The sequence below is a fragment of the Triturus cristatus genome, chromosome 7 (genome assembly GCF_964204655.1).
Source record: "Triturus cristatus chromosome 7, aTriCri1.1, whole genome shotgun sequence".
Lineage (NCBI taxonomy): Eukaryota > Metazoa > Chordata > Amphibia > Caudata > Salamandridae > Triturus > Triturus cristatus.
In genome coordinates this window covers 782,672,878-782,690,746 of record NC_140590.1, presented here as the reverse complement: position 1 = coordinate 782,690,746, position 17,869 = coordinate 782,672,878, and the positions used below count along the sequence as shown (strand labels likewise).

General features: G+C 46.6%; 1 protein-coding gene across 3 annotated transcripts in view; it reads right to left on the bottom strand.

Moving 5' to 3' along the window:
• RNF145 (ring finger protein 145) overlaps positions 1 to 17,869 on the bottom strand; it is a 248,514-nt gene that overhangs the window by 28,919 nt on the left and 201,726 nt on the right. For all 3 annotated transcript variants that reach the window (XM_085617590.1, XM_085617591.1, XM_085617592.1), the window contains exon 10: positions 2,860 to 3,216. In XM_085617590.1, coding sequence (XP_085473716.1) covers positions 2,860 to 3,216 — 357 coding nt within the window. The remainder of the gene's footprint in view (positions 1 to 2,859; positions 3,217 to 17,869) is intronic.

The following is a 17,869-nucleotide window of genomic DNA, read 5'->3' as shown; positions in this document are numbered from 1 at the left end:
TGTCGGCTGCATCCAGTGCGCACTTGATGGATGCATTGGTAAGGAGTTGTCCCTCTCTGATGAGGAGCTCCGCTGCCTCTTTATATTCATCTGGCAAATGTTGGAGTAGTGAGTCTAATGTGTCGTAGTGGGACCTATCATAACGGGCCAGGAGTGCCTGTGTGTTGGCAATGCGCCAGATGTTTGCTGCTTGCGCTGCAATCCGTTTGCCTGATGTCTCCAGCACTTTGGACTCCTTGTCTGGGGGAGGAGCATCACCTGTTTGTGAGTGGGCTCTTTTGCGAGCATTAGCAACCACCATGGAGTCCAAAGGCAACTGGCCCCTAATGTACATAGGGTCTCCTGGTGCAGGCTTGTATTTTTTTTCAATCTTGGGGTTTAGAACCCGCGCCCTGGTTGTTTCTTTAAAAATGTCTTTTGCAGGTTTGAGAACTCCTTTTAACATGGGCAGAGTTTTGACAGTTCTTTCGGAAGAGGCGAAAGTGTCCACCAAGAAGTCTTCTTCGACAGTGTCGGAATGGAGTTCTACTCCATGATTGTCAGCAGCCCGTTCTATGAGGGCATTAAAGGCAGCAGTGTCCTCTGTGGGAGATGTCTTTATGTTATAAAGCTGCGTGTCATAGGTATCTGGTGCGGTACCCTGGCCTGTGGGGTCATCCCATGCCTGATCTGGGTCTTGCAGGTGATCATCAGGATTGATATCCCCAGGGTAGGTGGTATTATCCCCTACATAGTCCTCTACTGCGTCTGCCTCTGAAGGCGTAGGAGAAAAGCACGGTGGATCCTGATGGAAGGGTTGAAAGTGTTCATGAAGCACTGGCTCTGACCCTGCCGGCAATTTGTGTTGGAGAGGAATTTTGTAGGAGTCCAATCCCCTCTCTGGTGTGATTTTCCGCTTGCGGAGCATCAACCTACCAGTGTTGGCGTCGATAAATTGTGGCTGTGAAGGCTCGAAATCTGTTTGTCCTGTGGATGGGGACTGTGTCTGGCGCACACGTGTCCGAATCTCAAACAGTTTCGGCGCCGTGGGCGGCGGCAACCCAAACGTGATGTTGGCCGGCGCCGAGGGTGCTTTTGAAGCCTTGTGCGTGTCGGGACCCGACGTAGAGTGGAGGGCTGCCCGTTCTCTGATGCGTTGCAATGATGCCAAGACCTGTTGCACGGTGAACGCAGATGGCTCTTTGGTACCGGTCGGCACCTTGGAGGTAGGCGTCGAAGCGGCACTCGACTTCTTTGCAGTCATGGGGTCATCGATCCGAAGGGAGGTATCGACGCTCGTTGGAGTCGATGACTTGGCAGGCGCCGCCGTCTTAGACGTTGACGGGGTGGCCACCTTGACTTTGGTGGTTGGGGCCGATGTCTTCGGTGCCAGAGGCCGAGGCGCCTTGTGGGGACCGAGGGCCTTCTTCTTTGGCTCGGCACCCGTATCCGCTGCAGTGAGCTCGGCACCGAAATCCCTTTTTGCGCGGTCGGAGCCGATGACCTTTACCGGCATCGAAGGAGTGGAGGGCTTCGAGGCCTTCGAGCCGATCACAACCATTTTCACTTTCGGTTTCGATGGAACTGGTGCGATGGATGGTTTCGGTTTCGCTGAAGGGAATCCAGTCGCCTTCGATAATAATGGCTCTTGCGAAATGTTCGAGGCCGGGCCTGAAGGCGGGGCCGAAGAACCGTGAGATTGATCTTGGGTAAGGCCCACAGGCGATCCCTCGACCTGAGCCTTATGACGACGTATTTTTTCGGCCTCCATATCGACGGGTTGGCCTAGCTCCTCGCTGGAGCTATCTTCCTCGGCCCCAAAGGCCTCATCGTAGTCTCCTACCTTTTCGACGACTTCTTCTCTCTGAAAGATCACCTCATCGTCGTCTTCGGATCGGGAATCGTGTTCGGAAGCGGGGCTGGAGTCCACGTCTTCCACGCTCTCAGCGTCCTCGGTGCTAAAGATGTTGGCCGGGGCAGGCGCCGATTGCTGCGCCTCCAATCGCGCTGCCCGTCGATTCCGGAGAGTCTTCTTCGAGCGGAATCGGGCACAGGCCATACATTTCGACTCATCGTGATCCGGTGAGAGACATTTGTTGCATACCGGGTGGACGTCGATGTGTGGGTATTTCGCGTGGCATAAAGGACACCTTTTGAATGGAGTCCTCGATTCCATCGTCGATCGAAGTTCGATGTTCGGACCAAGCGGATCCGAAAAGCTGGAAGAAGGTGCTAAAGCACTAAAGAAACTAGTCGATACCGAACGGGAACAGTACCGACGATAACTAAAGGCCTTTTGGCCTTAAACTGAATTTTCCTAACTTGAGCTAAGATAAGCACATCCGAACCCAATGGCGGAAAAAAACAATCTAAGGATGGAGAGGATGCTCATGCGCACTGTGGTCCAGGGGAGGAGTCACCTATCTCGTGATACTTCGAAGACTCTTACAGGACAACAATGTGCAATCATCCGGACCCAACACTAGGCGGCGATCTATGCACAGATAGGAATTCAGCAGCCCACATGCCTCGAACACCAGAAAATCCAAATCTACATAAAAACACGGAGCCTGGATGCGGTCCAAATACAAGAGGAATACGAACACCGCCAGCAAAGGACTGACGAAGGGCAAGAGATGGAGAAACGGTTGTGTGCACATGCACATACTTTCAGAAGATAATATAACAGCCACAGGAGTATAACAGTCACTGTGTGTTATAAAGTGCAAATAGTGGGCTACTTACTAATGAAAGAAAACACAGTGCTTGCACGCACACCCACACACTGAATGTGTCACTGACAGTCCACACACGTCATTCAAGCATTATACAGCAGTATCATAGGCAAATAATACTTCGTATGTCACACTACCACAATACCTGATAGCAGATGGCACAAATATCATTGTGCTGCTCTAATTGCTCAGTGGAAGCAGTTGGGAGGCACTTGATCTTGTTGACAGCATCTCGTCGCAGGAGGAAGCTTTTCCATCCCAGTTGAGCACGAAGCCACACATTGTAGTAGGAATGAATGAAGATGATCATGGAACCCATGACTGTCCACTCGCCAAAGACAGTTTCTGTAACACCATAAGCAACCACACAGAGTGCTACCAGGAATTCCAGCAGACGATAAGTGCCATTCACATAATAAATTACATCATCCATGTTCTCCACCGGCTCCTTCTGGAACTCTTCTACCATAAATAGGACATAAATGAAGAGTGTCCCAAGCACCTAAACCAAGTCAGAAAACAGGATTTAATTGAATAAAGAGAAAATTGTGCAGAACAGCCATACAAAGCACAGGAGCCACGGGTGAGATCTGCAAGGCATCAAAATAAATAAGTACTCAAACACAGAACTACTGGGGCAATTCAGTTACAACTTACAGAACCTCACCTCTTCCAGCACTAGAGGTAGATAGTTCTGCTAGTGCAGGTTCATATCAACTCTAACTTGGAGCACCTATACCCTCCTGCTTCTAGGTGCCCTCTACAAGGTTTGGTAAGGCTGTTCCACTCTCCCCTTGCATGTTCAATTCAATTCAAATTCAGCTTTATTCGATTTTTTCATACAATAAAAATCATAAAAGCACAAGTTAAAGAGACATTTCGCTTATATTGCATAGTCAAAAAACAATCAATAAAAATCCAAGGAAACAAGAGTAACATAGCTTTAAGTCATCACACTGTGTTCCTATATCTAATAACAGACTTTAAAAATGAGGAGATAGCCATTATGATTAATTGATTTTCTAAGGATTGTAACTTCAAAAAAGCTGTTCCACATTGTCTTAGGCCTATATGCCTCAAGATAGGTATTAAAAACCTTTTCCTAGGAGAAGAATAAAATGTACAAAATAAAATGCAGTGCAACGTAGTTTGGGTTGAAATGTCATCATAGGGGCATGGAAGTAGATTTCTCGACCAATCATTAACTTCTGGAAAAGTAATCATTCTGTGAAAAGTCCCAAAACGAAAACGGGTTAAAAGCATACGACCAAAACTTCCCTGAACTTGTACCAAATAAGGTTGTATACCTGGGCATATTTTCATCAGATGGTTATCCATAATTTTTTTATTATCTTTCTCTATGAGCCAGCGCTTATTCTCAGGCTAGGTCAGACAGACAGTTTTTAATGTTTTTCTAGTGATTGTTTCCAAGATCTCCGGCGTATCGAAATATTCAGGGTGGCCGATTTCCTTCACCATTTTTTTTATATAACTAAGCCATGGAATATTAGCCATCCTATCCAGTTTTAGGCAATCTATAATTACATCACGGTTAAAAACAGTCTCAGTTGATACCCACACCTTGTGCCAGAGTAAGAGGGGGTTGATTCTAATGATATCGGAAACAAATGGGAGACCAAGTTCCATATGGCAATTAAAGGTAGCAGTGGAACTATGAACCGCCAGCAGATACTGAGTAAAAGCATTTTCACAACGTTGAATAAGTTCAACATCTGCAAATCCCCAAATACCTGCCCCATATGTCGCTGTGGATATGCATTTAGCTTTATAAATAGCTAATAGCTCAGGGACAGGTCTACAGCCTAATTTCCTTGAGAAATTAATTACCGCGCCTATTGCTCTTGTAAACATTAATTTTCTTGCCTGCGTAGCCGCAGTCTAAGACCCAGTCCGATCAAAATTAATCCCCAGATAGGAGAACTTATCAGTGCTTTCAACAATATTGTTGTTAATAAAAATATCACATTTTTTTCCTCGTTTTTTTTCCACAGCTCATTGTATATGTTTTACTAATATTTACATTTAGACCCCATCTTGCATATAATTAGCAAAGTTAGTGATAGTTCTTTGTAGCCCTATTTGCATCCGTGCCATGATAACGGCAACGTCCGCATAAAGTAATTTATCGGATAGTCCTGCCGGTGTTCAAACAAATATTGAACAAGACTATTACTATATAAAGAAAAGAGGAAAGGAGCAAGTATACAACCTTGCCTCACCCCCTTTCTTATGCAAAACTTGGCTGAGCACTCCCCCTGCCTCCCATAACGAATCCTGGCCCCTGTCTCCCTATACAATTCTTTAATAAATAAAAGTAACGGTGGATCTATTTCCATATCTTTAAGAACACTCCACAGCTTTTCATGTTTTACGCAGTCAAACGCTGAACTAAGGTCAACGAATGACAGAAAGAGTTTTCCCTCCTTTGCTAGTGTGTATTTACTTATGATCAGTGTTAAATTAAGTCCTTGCTCTATCGTACTGAGCCCCGCTCGGAACCCATATTGTAACACACTTGTCCCTTCAGCCCATGATTGTAATCTGTTAAGAATCACCCTCCCTACTACTTTCAGGAGGGAATCTAACAGGTAAATTGGACGATAGCACCTTGGTTCATTTCTGTCCCCCTTTTTAAACATGGGGATCACTATTGCGTCTGACCATGTGGGAATAACGCCATGTTGGCTGCAGCTATTTAGGACATTAGTTAAGAGTGGGGCCCACAGCTCACGATTAGTTTTATATACGTCCATAGGAACGCCATCCGGCCCTGGCGCTTTACCAGAGGCACTCTCAGTTATGGCCCTAATAACTTCCTCTAAAGAAATTCTAATGTCTATAGGGAATACTACAGTCTGAGCACAATCGTTGGTCATCATTGCTGCTGAGGATGCCTCGTTTTGGCCAATGGTCTCATCATTATAGAGACCCGAAAAAAATTCGACCCACTTATCCTCAGTAATGGCGATATGTATGAAATCAGTGTCCTTATTAGTAAAGAAAGGAGCATTAACCACTTTCCAAAAGCTGTTATTATCTTTCCTTACACATGCCTGGTATAACGACTGCCATGCTTCTAATCTCAACTGTGCCTTACGCTTTTTTAACGCTTGTCGATAAATTGTTCTAGCCTGTCTTATTTCCTCCCTAGATCAAGTTACGCTATGCAGTGCCTTCTTCAGGTGGGTATGGGCCTTACTACATTCTTTATCGAACCAACCCTGTGACTTATGCAAACCCTGTCTCTGCTCCCTCGTTAATAATTTCCGAACCTCATCTGAGATGTTAAAGAAGGCATTTAAAACCTCATCATCCCTATCCTCGGAAAGACAGGTTTCGAATTTGTCACTAGACCGGTTGACCAGTTGTTTAATAAAATCCACGGGATCCACTTTTGCCCACTTTAGGGAATACCCGTTGGTGCTTGCGAGATTGATATTGAAATTATAGTGTAAATCCTCGTGATTCTTATTTCTATCTGTCCTCTCCAGATTAAAAACCGTGCTAATTGGGTAATGAGCACTCATTATAATACCAAGTGTTTCAAAGGTGTAGACATTACGCGAGTATCTATTTGAAACTAGGACAGTCAATAATTGAATTACAGCCCCTACCATTGAAGGTGGGCTCAAAAGGTACTAGAGGAGTACAAAATTCATTGGCATATCCCAAGTCAAACTGAAAGACAATTTCATTTAACAGGTCCCCCAGAGTTATATGGGAAAAGTGGGCCATCATATCTTCTTTATCTTTACCTAGACCATAAATACCCCGTTGACTATGTTGGCATAAGAAACATTTAAAATCACCACCCCAAATAATACACGTCACCAAACATTTTATCTTCTAGATTACTCAAGAGTGTGACGTAGATTCGTGAACACACTCGTAGTCTGTGTTTTTGGGATATTATTATAGAAATTGATTAGCGCTGTACCCTTTCCTCCTATCCTGTGCATAAATAGGATCTGATAATATGCAGTCTCAGTTAAAAATTTCGCATTAATCACCCCAGCCGTATTACAAACATATATGCATAGACCCCCTTTATTACGCCCCTGCTCGCTAGTGATTGAATGTGTATGAAAAGTACGGAAAACAATAATATGGTTTTCCTTAGCTGACCAGGTTTCTTGTAAACATATTATGGAATATTGTTCTACAAAGGTTAACCACTGAGTCTCTCTCACTGTAGTGGATAAACCTGCAATATTCCAGAAGAGTATTTTACATACCTCGATTGTATCTTCCTTTACCTGTCCCTCTCCTAACATGTTGATAATCACATCTCCGTGGAAGTTGTCCCCATCCATGATAGATGTTACTACATGGTCAGAACTAGGTTCAGGATTGCCCTCAGAAATAATGTAGTTTTCAACCATGTCCACACTCTTGGTTTTATGATCTAAAATCAAATTGCAATCTATACCATTGTCACACAAGATATCTTGGCCTAAGTCCAACTCATGTAAGGAAGTACCTGAGAGCGATATAGATTCCAGCCTGACTTGACCCCCCCCCATATGCTGTATTCTTGGTCAATCTAGGTCTTCTAGGGTGGTTAACAGATCAAAACGGTTATGGAGAGGGACATTAAATGATCTCATAGTGTCAGAATAAGGATCCCTTACAAGATTTTTAAAGTTATTCACAACTGGGGGCAAATAGAAAGCACCTAGAGGTAAAACATTAATCTCAGTGTAATTGAAACATGCATTCCCTGCCCTTGTAAGAGCTGCATACACTAGCATAGGATCGCTGAGAGTCAAAACAATACAGTCTCCCTGAAGGTTTTTCCGGCCCTTTCCCACCCATGTAACCCATCTGACCATTTTAAAGTAATCAAATAATGCATCAGTAAGACCTTTTTTTTAACCTAGCCAATAAAGAGATTTATTTCGAAAACCCTCCCATGTTTCGTGTTCTGATGAGGGGAGGGGCATTGGCTAGAATTACTACGTATGGTGTAGCTGCTGGCGGTAAGTCAAGATGTTTAAACTCTAGGTTCTCACGGGAAGCCCTTGCCCCGATTCAATGTCCCCCAGATCTAATATTAGATCCTTTCTGCTCTATTAACGACTTATTATGGTCATTATTAGGTTGTGATTTGTTGTCAAGAAGAGTGGATCTTTGGATGGGCAAACTGGTAACATCATGCATGGTGTCTGGCTGGGAACTTTCTACGGGTTTGCTCCTGGTAGGATGAATCCATACCTGTGGGATTGAGAGTGAACCTCGGGGATGGTTGTCATTGTGTAACGTGTTCACCCCCCTACAGTAACTTATCTCCTCTTAGACACCCCTCGATATTAGCCACTCTGTCTGCTATTTTCCCTAAAGCTTCGACCACGTAGCTGTAGAATTCATTGATTTTCCTCGCAATTTTATCTAATTCATGGGTTTGGCTCTCAGTTTGCACCTTCACCATAGCTCTCCCTACACTGGCAGAGCTACTCGGCCCGGCTATTTTTGATAGATTGCCCAAGTTTTTCCTTTTTTTAGGAAGCGCCTTTTTATTTCGGATCGCCAGGCTATTCTCAACAGGGTTTACTGCTTGTATCCCCTCTCCAGCATCAGGATCCTTACAATGTTTCGGGGGTGGTTTGGGGTCCTCCTCTGGGTCACTTACATATAAATGATCTGAATACACCCATTTTGAGCACCCTGAGCAATTTGCCCCTCACATGCAAGTGTAGCAGGATTAATAGGAGAGCTCACACATGTATTACTTCCCGTAAACGTGCCCAGCCTTCTTCGAGTAAGAGTCTCTTCTACTGTGTTAATTTGCTCTTCGATGGCCCCCATAGCACCAGACAAATAAGTCATATGGGATTTTTGTCCTCCCGCTTTTCCAGCTAACGTGGTAGTGTGGCCCGTTTTTTTTTTACCCATTACTTTGCAATAATCTAGTAGTCAAGATGAGAATCAGGAGTCCCAAGCACACACTGAAGACGATAGAAGAGTCTGACCCACCTAAGAGGGGTGGCCCAGCCCGGCCTCTGTTAGTCAATGACGGGCTAAGATGGCACCGGTCTTTGCCCGGGCACTTACGGCGCGCGTCCCGCGCTGCAGGACTGCGTTCGGCTACTTATGGCGTCTCTGCCCCTCCAGGAGCCGCAAACAAAGTGCAGCGTGCGTTTGAGGGTCAGGGTCCAAGTACAGCAGCAAGGTTCCAAGGCTATCGGTCTCCCTTGCATGTTTATTCACTACCATGCGTTTTCTCTTCAGAAAGCCCCACAATGATGCGACTCCAAAGGAGGTGCTCCATGTTGTTTTTGGTTTTGTTCTACATCAGAGCAGAACTCTGTATACAGGGGACACCAAAGTGTCCTCCTTTGAACAATGGAGGCTACTGCCACCTACACTTAGGCTGTGAGGTGACTACTATAGTCACAGTGTGATTTTAGCATAGTTTCACAAGTCTTTTAACCTGCATTTTTGTGGCTATACCGTCTAGTTTTCAACTGTAAAAGTTCATCCAGTTGCCATATTCTGGATCTCTGCCCTTCATCATGGCTTGTCCCTATGAAAAGTTGCATACTGAGCAAAACAAACGACTTACTGGAACGTAACCCCGAGTAATTACCAATCGATGACGATAAGTCCAGAATTTTCACCTATTTGTTTTCCTCATCACACATGGGACATATATGAAGTGAATGCGTATTTATGTGGGGATTGTGGCTGAGAGAGGATCTGTTGTTTGATAGGGTCTGATTGTACCCCAATGGACAGGTAACCCTATGTATGCTGCACATAAAGGTGGGTTCCTTTACATAAGATGGCTATGGCCATCTCAACCATACCAGCCTGCATGTACACCCTTTCATATGCCCCTCCCCCAAACATGTGTACATACTGAGCCTATTATCCGTGGATTCACGGTTAGTCCAATATCATGGTTTACAGAAGACTCATCAGATCAGAATCCTTTGCTCAGCTCACAGTACCTATTGCAAGGTTTTACCTACTTCTAAAACCCCCAACACAGGAGAGCGCCCAAATATACTAGATTTGATTCGGGTCAAACGCCATAGAATACAATCCTAGGATCAGTGTAATAAGAAAAAAATTGAGTTGGCCTTAGAATGAACGTTATCACACATCTAGTATCTTGGTCTTAGTCCAAGGTTCTAGATTTGTGATAACGTTCATTCTCAGGCAAACTCAATTATACGGATTCCCATTCCAGCATTAGAAGATGCCCACACCTTCTGATTTCTTTTTGTCCAGCTAGTTTTGAACTAAACTACTTGAAATCTAGGCAGCATGGTCTTAGACTGGCACAACTCTGATAATAGCCATGCGTGTGTAATTCAGAGACCCTGGGTACTTCTGGTAATTCCACTGGATGTGGAAATGCAATCCATATTAGACACGCTAAAGTTCGTGAAATCGTAGCATGCCACTAATATTAACTTACAGTATTCAATGAGCGTTTTCTTAAGCTAGGTAGCTACTTTAAAATAAGGAATATGCTACTTACAAGTATGCATCTGTTCTTGGCATGTAGAGCTGCAGAGTTGTACACTTAGCATAGGTCGCCATCTGGTGTTGGGCCCGGATGTTTGCAGTTTGTTTTTCTTCTTGGACAGTCTTTGGAAGTCACGAGTTTGGTGACTCCTCCTTCGGTCCGTACTGCGCATGGGCTTCGGCTCCATCCTCAGATTGTTTTTCGCCAACAGGGAAATGATGGAGCGTAGTAATAACAGTGAGAAACCCATGTGTTGTATCTAAATAAGATGTACTGGAACGGATACAGGTAGCCGGGGAGGCGGGTGGGCGTGTACAACTCTGCAGCTCTACATGCCAAGAACAGATGCATACTGGTAAGTAGCATATTCCGTTCGAGGCATATGAGCTGCAGATTGTACACTTAGCATAGATTATATAGCAGTACCCAACCTTAGCGGCGACCACCGGTATCCGTTGCAGCTGTTTGAAAAAGTGTCTTTAGTACAGCCTGGCCCACCCTAGCTTGCTGCTTGGAATGCACATCTACACAGTAGTGTTTTGTGAAGGTGTGCGGTGTAGACCATGTGGCTGCCTTGCAGATGTCATCTAAGGGTATATTCCCTAGAAAAGCCATAGAAGCCCCTAACTTTCTTGTAGAGTGGGCTCTAGGGGGAACAGATAATGTTCTCTTTGCCTTTTGATAGCAAATTTGTATGCATTTTACAATCCACCTAGCTATCCCTGATTTTGAAATGGGGTTGCCTTTATGTGGTGGAGAGAAGGAAACGAACAATTGTTTAGTCTTCCTGAAGGGTTGCGTTCTTTGTATGTAGTATAGTAACGCCCTTTTTACATCAAGTGTGTGTAAGGCCCTTTCTGCAACAGATTGGGGTTGCGAAAAGAAGACAGGTAATTCCACTGATTGATTGAGGTGGAAGGGGGAAATGACTTTGGGCAGAAACTTCGGATTTGTGCGAAGTATGACCTTGCTGTGATGCATTTGTATGTAGGGTTCCTGTATGGTGAACGCTTGTATTTCACCAACCCTTCTAAGGGAAGTGATAGCTACAAGGAAAGCTGTTTTCCAGGTGAGAAACTGTAGCTCACATTTGTGCATTGGTTCGAAGGGCGGACCCATTAGTCGTGTAAGAACTAAATTTAGATTCCATACAGGGGAAGGTGGTGCCCTGGGAGGAATTACTCGTTTAAGGCCTTCCATGAAGGCTTTAATAGCGGGCACTCTGAAGAGTGATAAATGCTGCCTGTTTTGTAGATAAGCAGCGATCGCTGCTAGGTGTAGGCGTATGGATGAATATGCCAGGTTACACCTGTGAAGATGGAGCAGATAGCATATGATGTGCTGTATGGATGCATCTAGGGGGTTGATTGTATTGTTACGGCAGTAAATTACAAATCTTTTCCACTTTGCGGCATAGCATGCTCTAGTGGTAGGACGTCTGGCTTCCATGATGATGTTCATGCAATCAGGGGGAAGGTTAAGGTATCCGAATTCTAAGATTTCAGGAGCCAGATCGCCAGGTTGAGCTGAGCTGGGTCCGGGTGCCTGATTTCTCCATGGTTCTGGGTTAGGAGGCATGGGGAAAGGTGCAGTTTTTGATGTGGTACCACTGATAGTTGTAGTAGCGTGGTGTACCACGGCTGCCTGGCCCACGTTGGAGCTACCAGAATGAGTGTGAGGGAGTGCTGTTGTAGCTTCCTGACCACTAATGGAATTAGTGGGAGAGGTGGAAAGGCGTATGCAAATCTGCCTGACCAGTTCATCCATATCGCATTGCCCTTGGACAATGGGTGTGGGTATCTGGCGGCGAAGCTTGGGCATTTTTTGTTTTCGTGGGTGGCGAAGAGGTCTATTTGAGGATGCCCCCACTGTTTGAAGAATGGGTGAAGAACTTGTGGATGCAGTTCCCATTCGTGTAGTTGTTGCGTTTGTCTGCTGAGCAGATCTGCTATGGTGTTTTGTACTCCTGGAACGTGCTGTGCCAGGAGAAAGATGTTTTGGGGAATTGCCCATCTCCATATGCTCTGGGCTAAGCGGGAGAGCTGGGGAGAGTGTGTCCCCCCCTGTTTTTGTATATAATACATCGCAGTCATGTTGTCTGTGCGAATGAGGACTGCTTTGCCCAAAATTTGTTTTTGGAAAGATTTTAGGGCTAGAAAGATCGCCAAGAGCTCCAGATGGTTGATGTGGAGCGATTTTTGCTGTGGCGTCCATAGACCTTGCATTGTGAGGTGTAGGAGGTGCGCTCCCCAGCCGGAGAGCGATGCGTCCGCTGTTAGAATCACCTGAGGAACCGGGTCCAGGAACGGCCGCCCTTTGGAAAGGTTTGTGGTGTTCCACCACTGCAGAGAGTGATGTGTGCGGCCGTCCACCAACACCAGATCCGTCAGCTGACCCTGGGCCTGGTTCCACTGTTGTGCTAGGCACTCTTGAAGTGGACGCATGTGGAGTCTTGCATGGGGCACTATAAATATGCAAGACGCCATCATTCCTATGAGCTTCATGAACACTCTTGCTGGAAGAGAGTGTTGGGGAAGGAATGTTTTGCGTAAGGCTTGAATGCTTGTGATTCTGGCTGAGTTTGGATAGGCAATACCTTTGGAGGTGTCTATAGTGGCCCCGAGATATTGCTTTGTGTGAGATGGTATGAGGTGGGACTTTTGGTAGTTCACCGTGAAGCCTAGCTGGTGGAGCAGTTGGATGGTGCTGTTTGTATGTTGCACACATTGGTGGTAGGACGTGGCTTTTATCAGCCAGTCGTCTAAGTAAGGGAAGACGTGAATGTGTTGACGTCTGAGGTGTGCTGCTACTACTGCTAGGCATTTGGTAAACACTCGTGGTGCAGTGGTGACCCCGAAGGGGAGAACCGTGAATTGGTAATGTTGCCCGTCCACCACGAACCTGAGGTATTTCCTGTGAGAGGGGTGTATTGGAATGTGAAAGTATGCGTCTTTCAGATCCAAGGTTGTGAGAAAGTCTCCCTGGCAGAGGAGTGGGAGGACTTGTTGTAGAGTGACCATGTGAAAATGGTCTGAATGTATGTAGGCATTTAGAGGCCGGAGGTCCAGAATGGGTCTGAGGGTCTCGTCTTTCTTTGGTATTAAGAAATATAGAGAGTAGACCCCTAGATTTCGTTGATTGACGGGGACCTGCTCTATAGCGTGTTTTTGCAGGAGTGAGAGTACCTCTTGTTTGAGCAGTGTGGAATGTTCTTGAGACATTGGACGGTGCCTCGGTGGGATATTGGGTGGGGTAGATGTTAGCTCTAGACAGTACCCTGACCGAATGATTTGGGTCACCCATTTGTCCGATGTTATGGACTCCCATACGTGGATAAAGTTTTGTAGTCTGCCCCCGACCGGAGTGGAATGGTCTGGGGGGAGCGGAGGGGAGTCATTGTGCGGGGGGGGTGGCAGAACGGGTGTTGTTGGTTTTGCCCCTGCCCTTATTGTTGTTACCCCTGTAACCACCCCTTTGATTGCCCTTTGAAAAGGTATTTTGAGGAGGGGACTTGTAGGAGGTAGAGGTGTTATCGGTGGAGGAGCCTCTGCCTGTGCCACGAAAGGACGAGCGTCGAAAGGAACGTTTGGAGGCTTGTGTTTGGAGTGCCCCCATAGACTTTGCTGTGTCTGTGTCTTTCTTCATCTTTTCGAGCGCTTCGTCTACCTTTGGCCCAAAGAGTGTTTCCTGGTCAAAGGGGTGATTGAGTATGGATGCCTGGACTTCAGGCTTGAACCCTGAGATCCTGAGCCAGGCGTGGCGACGAAGCAGGACACTGGTATTTATGGCCCTAGAAGCAGTGTCGGCTGCATCGAGGGCACACTTAATGGAGGTGTTTGTAATTAGTTTACCCTCCTGTATCAGGTCATGAGCCTTGTACTTGTATTTTTCTGGAAGGTGCTGCATAAGAGCCTCTAGTTCGTCATAGTGTGCTCTATCATATCGCGCAAGCAGTGCTTGTGTGTTTGCAATGCGCCACATGTTCGCAGCTTGGGAGGCGGTGCGTTTACCAGACGCGTCCAGAAGTTTAGATTCTTTGTCTGGCGGTGGGGCATCTCCTGAGGATTGGGAGCTAGCTGTGGAGACAACTAGGGAATCTAGGGGAGCAGGGCCCTTGATGTAAGCAGGGTCTGTGGGTGCCGCCTTGTACTTCTTCTCTATTCTAGGGTTCAGTACTCTGGCTCTGACAGGGTCTTTGAACACCTCTGTAGCGTGCTTGGTGACACCCTTAAGCATGGGTAAAATGGAAGTAGATTTGTCTTGTATATCAAATGTATCCAGTAGGAAGTCTTCTTCTACTGGTTCACTGTGCATGTCCACCCCATGGTAGTGTGCTGCTCTCTGCACTAAATGATGAAACCCTAAGGAGTCCTCTGGAGGAGACGGCCTTGATGGGTATAGGTCGTCCTGAGGTACATTGGGTACATCAGGGTTATTGTAATCCTGCCATGGATCTGGGGTCCCTGGTGGAGTGGGATCCATTGGGGCGTCCGCCGGGTAATTGTCCGGATCCCCATCATCCGGATCTGGGGATGGGGCCGGATCGTAGTGAGGTAAAGGTGGGGAGACCTGTGAGGTGGAGGGGGTGGAGGAGGTGGAGGAGGTGGAGGGGGTAGGGGAGGCGGTGGTGGGGAGGGCACTCTGAGGGGAGAAGTAGCAGAGTCCTTCCTTTTGGGTGGAGGAGGAGGAGCCGGAGCATCAAGGCGTCTTTTCTTGGTAGTTAAAGTCAAAAGCCCAGTCTTTGGATCTTTGGACAAAGTCTTTTGTAAAGGGTCTGGTGTAAACAGAGCCAATGGTGTCGAGTCGTCTGTCGGCACCGGTGATTTCGGAACCGGGGGTTTCGATGGTCTGTGTGCGCCATGCTTTTTTGAGGTCTCCGGGTGTTTCGGCGTCGAATGATGTTTCGGCGCCGGAGCGTCGGTGCCGACAGATTTATGTTTGTGTTTGGTCGGCACCGAGTGTCCAGGCTTCGGCACCGGTGGTTTCGGAGTCGAGCTGGATTTTGCAGTCTTCGGTGCCGGATGCTGTTTTTCGGCACCGGGTGTCGGCTGGCTCGATCCCGAGCTGCCATGAGACTTTGGGGGCTTCGACACCGGGCCCGAAGGTGGGGTGATCGAAGTTTTGGTTTTGGTTTTGCCCAGGCCGGCAGGCGAGGGAGTAACCTGAGTCTCTTTGGTTTTCGGCGCGGGGGTGGGAGGGGACATAGTACTCACGGCCCGCTGCGCTGGTGTAACGTCCTCCACGTCGGAGTCGTCGGCCTCGGAAGCGCTGACGACGTCTTCCTCCTGCTCGGTGTGTGTTTGCCCCGAAGCTTCGGCGTCGTCTCCGAAGATGTCCGGTGGAGCTGCAGAGGATGAGTGCGCCATGGTGCGTCGAGCTCTTCGATCTCGGATGGTCTTCTTCGATCGAAAAGACTTGCAGGCGGGGCAGTCTCTAGCCTCGTGTTCCGGAGAGAGGCAAAGGTTACACACCTGATGGAGGTCGGTGTGGGGAAATTTAGACCCACATTTTGGGCACTTTTTGAACGGAGTCCTTTCCATCGGCCGGGACCGGAGTCGCGGAGGGCCCGAAGGCCGGTGTCGATGTACGGGATGGAGAAAGTGCCGCTTCGAGAGATGAAGATGATGAAGGAACTCGAAGAATCGAGGATTTTCCGTCGAGGCTGGAACCGTAGAAGTTCGAAGCCGGAGCACGAAGTATCACATCCGAGCCCGATGGCGGAAAAAAACAATCTGAGGATGGAGCCGAAGCCCATGCGCAGTACGGACCGAAGGAGGAGTCACCAAACTCGTGACTTCCAAAGACTGTCCAAGAAGAAAAACAAACTGCAAACATCCGGGCCCAACACCAGATGGCGACCTATGCTAAGTGTACAATCTGCAGCTCATATGCCTCGAACACTATTTTACAGTAAGAGCTGCAGCTAAAATATGTTTCACCCCAGCAATTAGTAGAGCTTTCTCGGGGCTCAACCATTCACAGTACGTGATTGGGGTGTCACGTCATGTCTCTTGCTTGCAGTTAAATTTGCAGCAGATTTTGGTATTGCAATTTGAGTTGCCAAAGCATTACATTTAGAGTAGTTTCTTATATAGTGTTTTCTCTTGTGGTCAATACTGACAGAGTGAAACTTATTGGTTGCACATATGATGGTGCATAAAACACTGAACCCTCCAATGTAATAATAATAGTGTGCTATAATTCAATTAATATTTGTAAACTGAAGTTATTAAGTGTTATTCATTTTGTCAGACTGAATTGAAGTTTCAAACCTTCTCTACCTCCAGGAATTAGAAAGGACTGCTCACCATCAATATCCGAGAGACTCAAGTGCCCAAAAGAAGAAACTGGGTTATCAAATTAGTGTATTAATATTGTGACTCTTGTATCGCAGTGGTAAAAATGTTACTTACCTAGAACAAGTGATTTAGTTCAGTGCTGTATAGCCACATGCTGTTCACACACTTACCACTTTGAGTCGGGCTCCAACGTTACAAGTTGTTTTTCTTCAAAGGAAGCATTTCGAGGTGACTTGTAGCACCTCCCCTGAAATGCACCAGGACAGATTCCACCTCAGATTGTGTTTTTCCCTAAAGGTAGGTGTATGTGTGTATTAGTGAAAAGTAAAATGTGTGTACTGTCACGCATGTATACACAGGATATGTTCACAGCTCTTACAAATTGCTTGCTTCCAGGAAGGTGGGAAGGGTACATGTGAACCTAAAGCACCACAGAGAACATAAATATTGTTTTAAATAAGTAACACTCATTTGCAACATGTGCAGGTGTAGATCACATGCTGTGAACAGTCGAAAAAGCAGTACCAAAACCTCGGAAGATGTAGACCCTGTAAGCACAATCTGTCCAACTACCGTCTCATACCTGGCATGCCCCCCATTGTAGCGTATAATGAATGTGGATTAGCAGCTCCATGTGGCTGCCTTACAACTGTCTGTCAGTTCAGTATTACTCGAGAACACAATTCTAGTTCCCTTGTTGGGAGTAGAATTTGTCCTTGGTTCGGTATGTAAGTGGTTTGCCCCCAAGAAGATCCCCTGTTAAACAAGCCACCTCCAAAGATGCAGGGCCTCCTGCCACAAGATCCTCCCTGCTCGTTTTAGTTCCACATGGCGGTTGTGTTATCCACGAGGGCCTGCACCAGCTTTCCCCTCTTGTCGGTAGAAAGGCTTTCAGGGCCAGCCTGATGGCACAAAGCTCCAACAAGTGGATTTGTGTTTGAGACCACTGACCTCTGATTTCTACTTACTCCAGGTGACCTCCCCAACCAAAAGACTATGAACCCATCACAAAAGGGATCTCTTTAGGAGGCAAAACGAGCGGCTAATGCACAACCAGGTTGGTGTCCACTTGTCACCAATAAAGGAGCCGGCCAGGCTGTCTCATCTGAGATACAAATCATGTTGGACAGATTGTCTCAGTTCTGCACCTTCTAGAAACAGAAGTTACATTGCAGGACCCATATGTGCCATCTGGTAGGATGGACGATGATGCACAAGGCTATGAGCCCAAGAACCATCCCTCCTGGGATTGAGCCCAAACATCGGAATTATATTCTGTAAGTCCCAGAATAACTGAGGAAGTGGCAAGGCATTGCAGGCCATCATATCCAGGAGGGACCCTATGAAAGAAATGCTCTGTG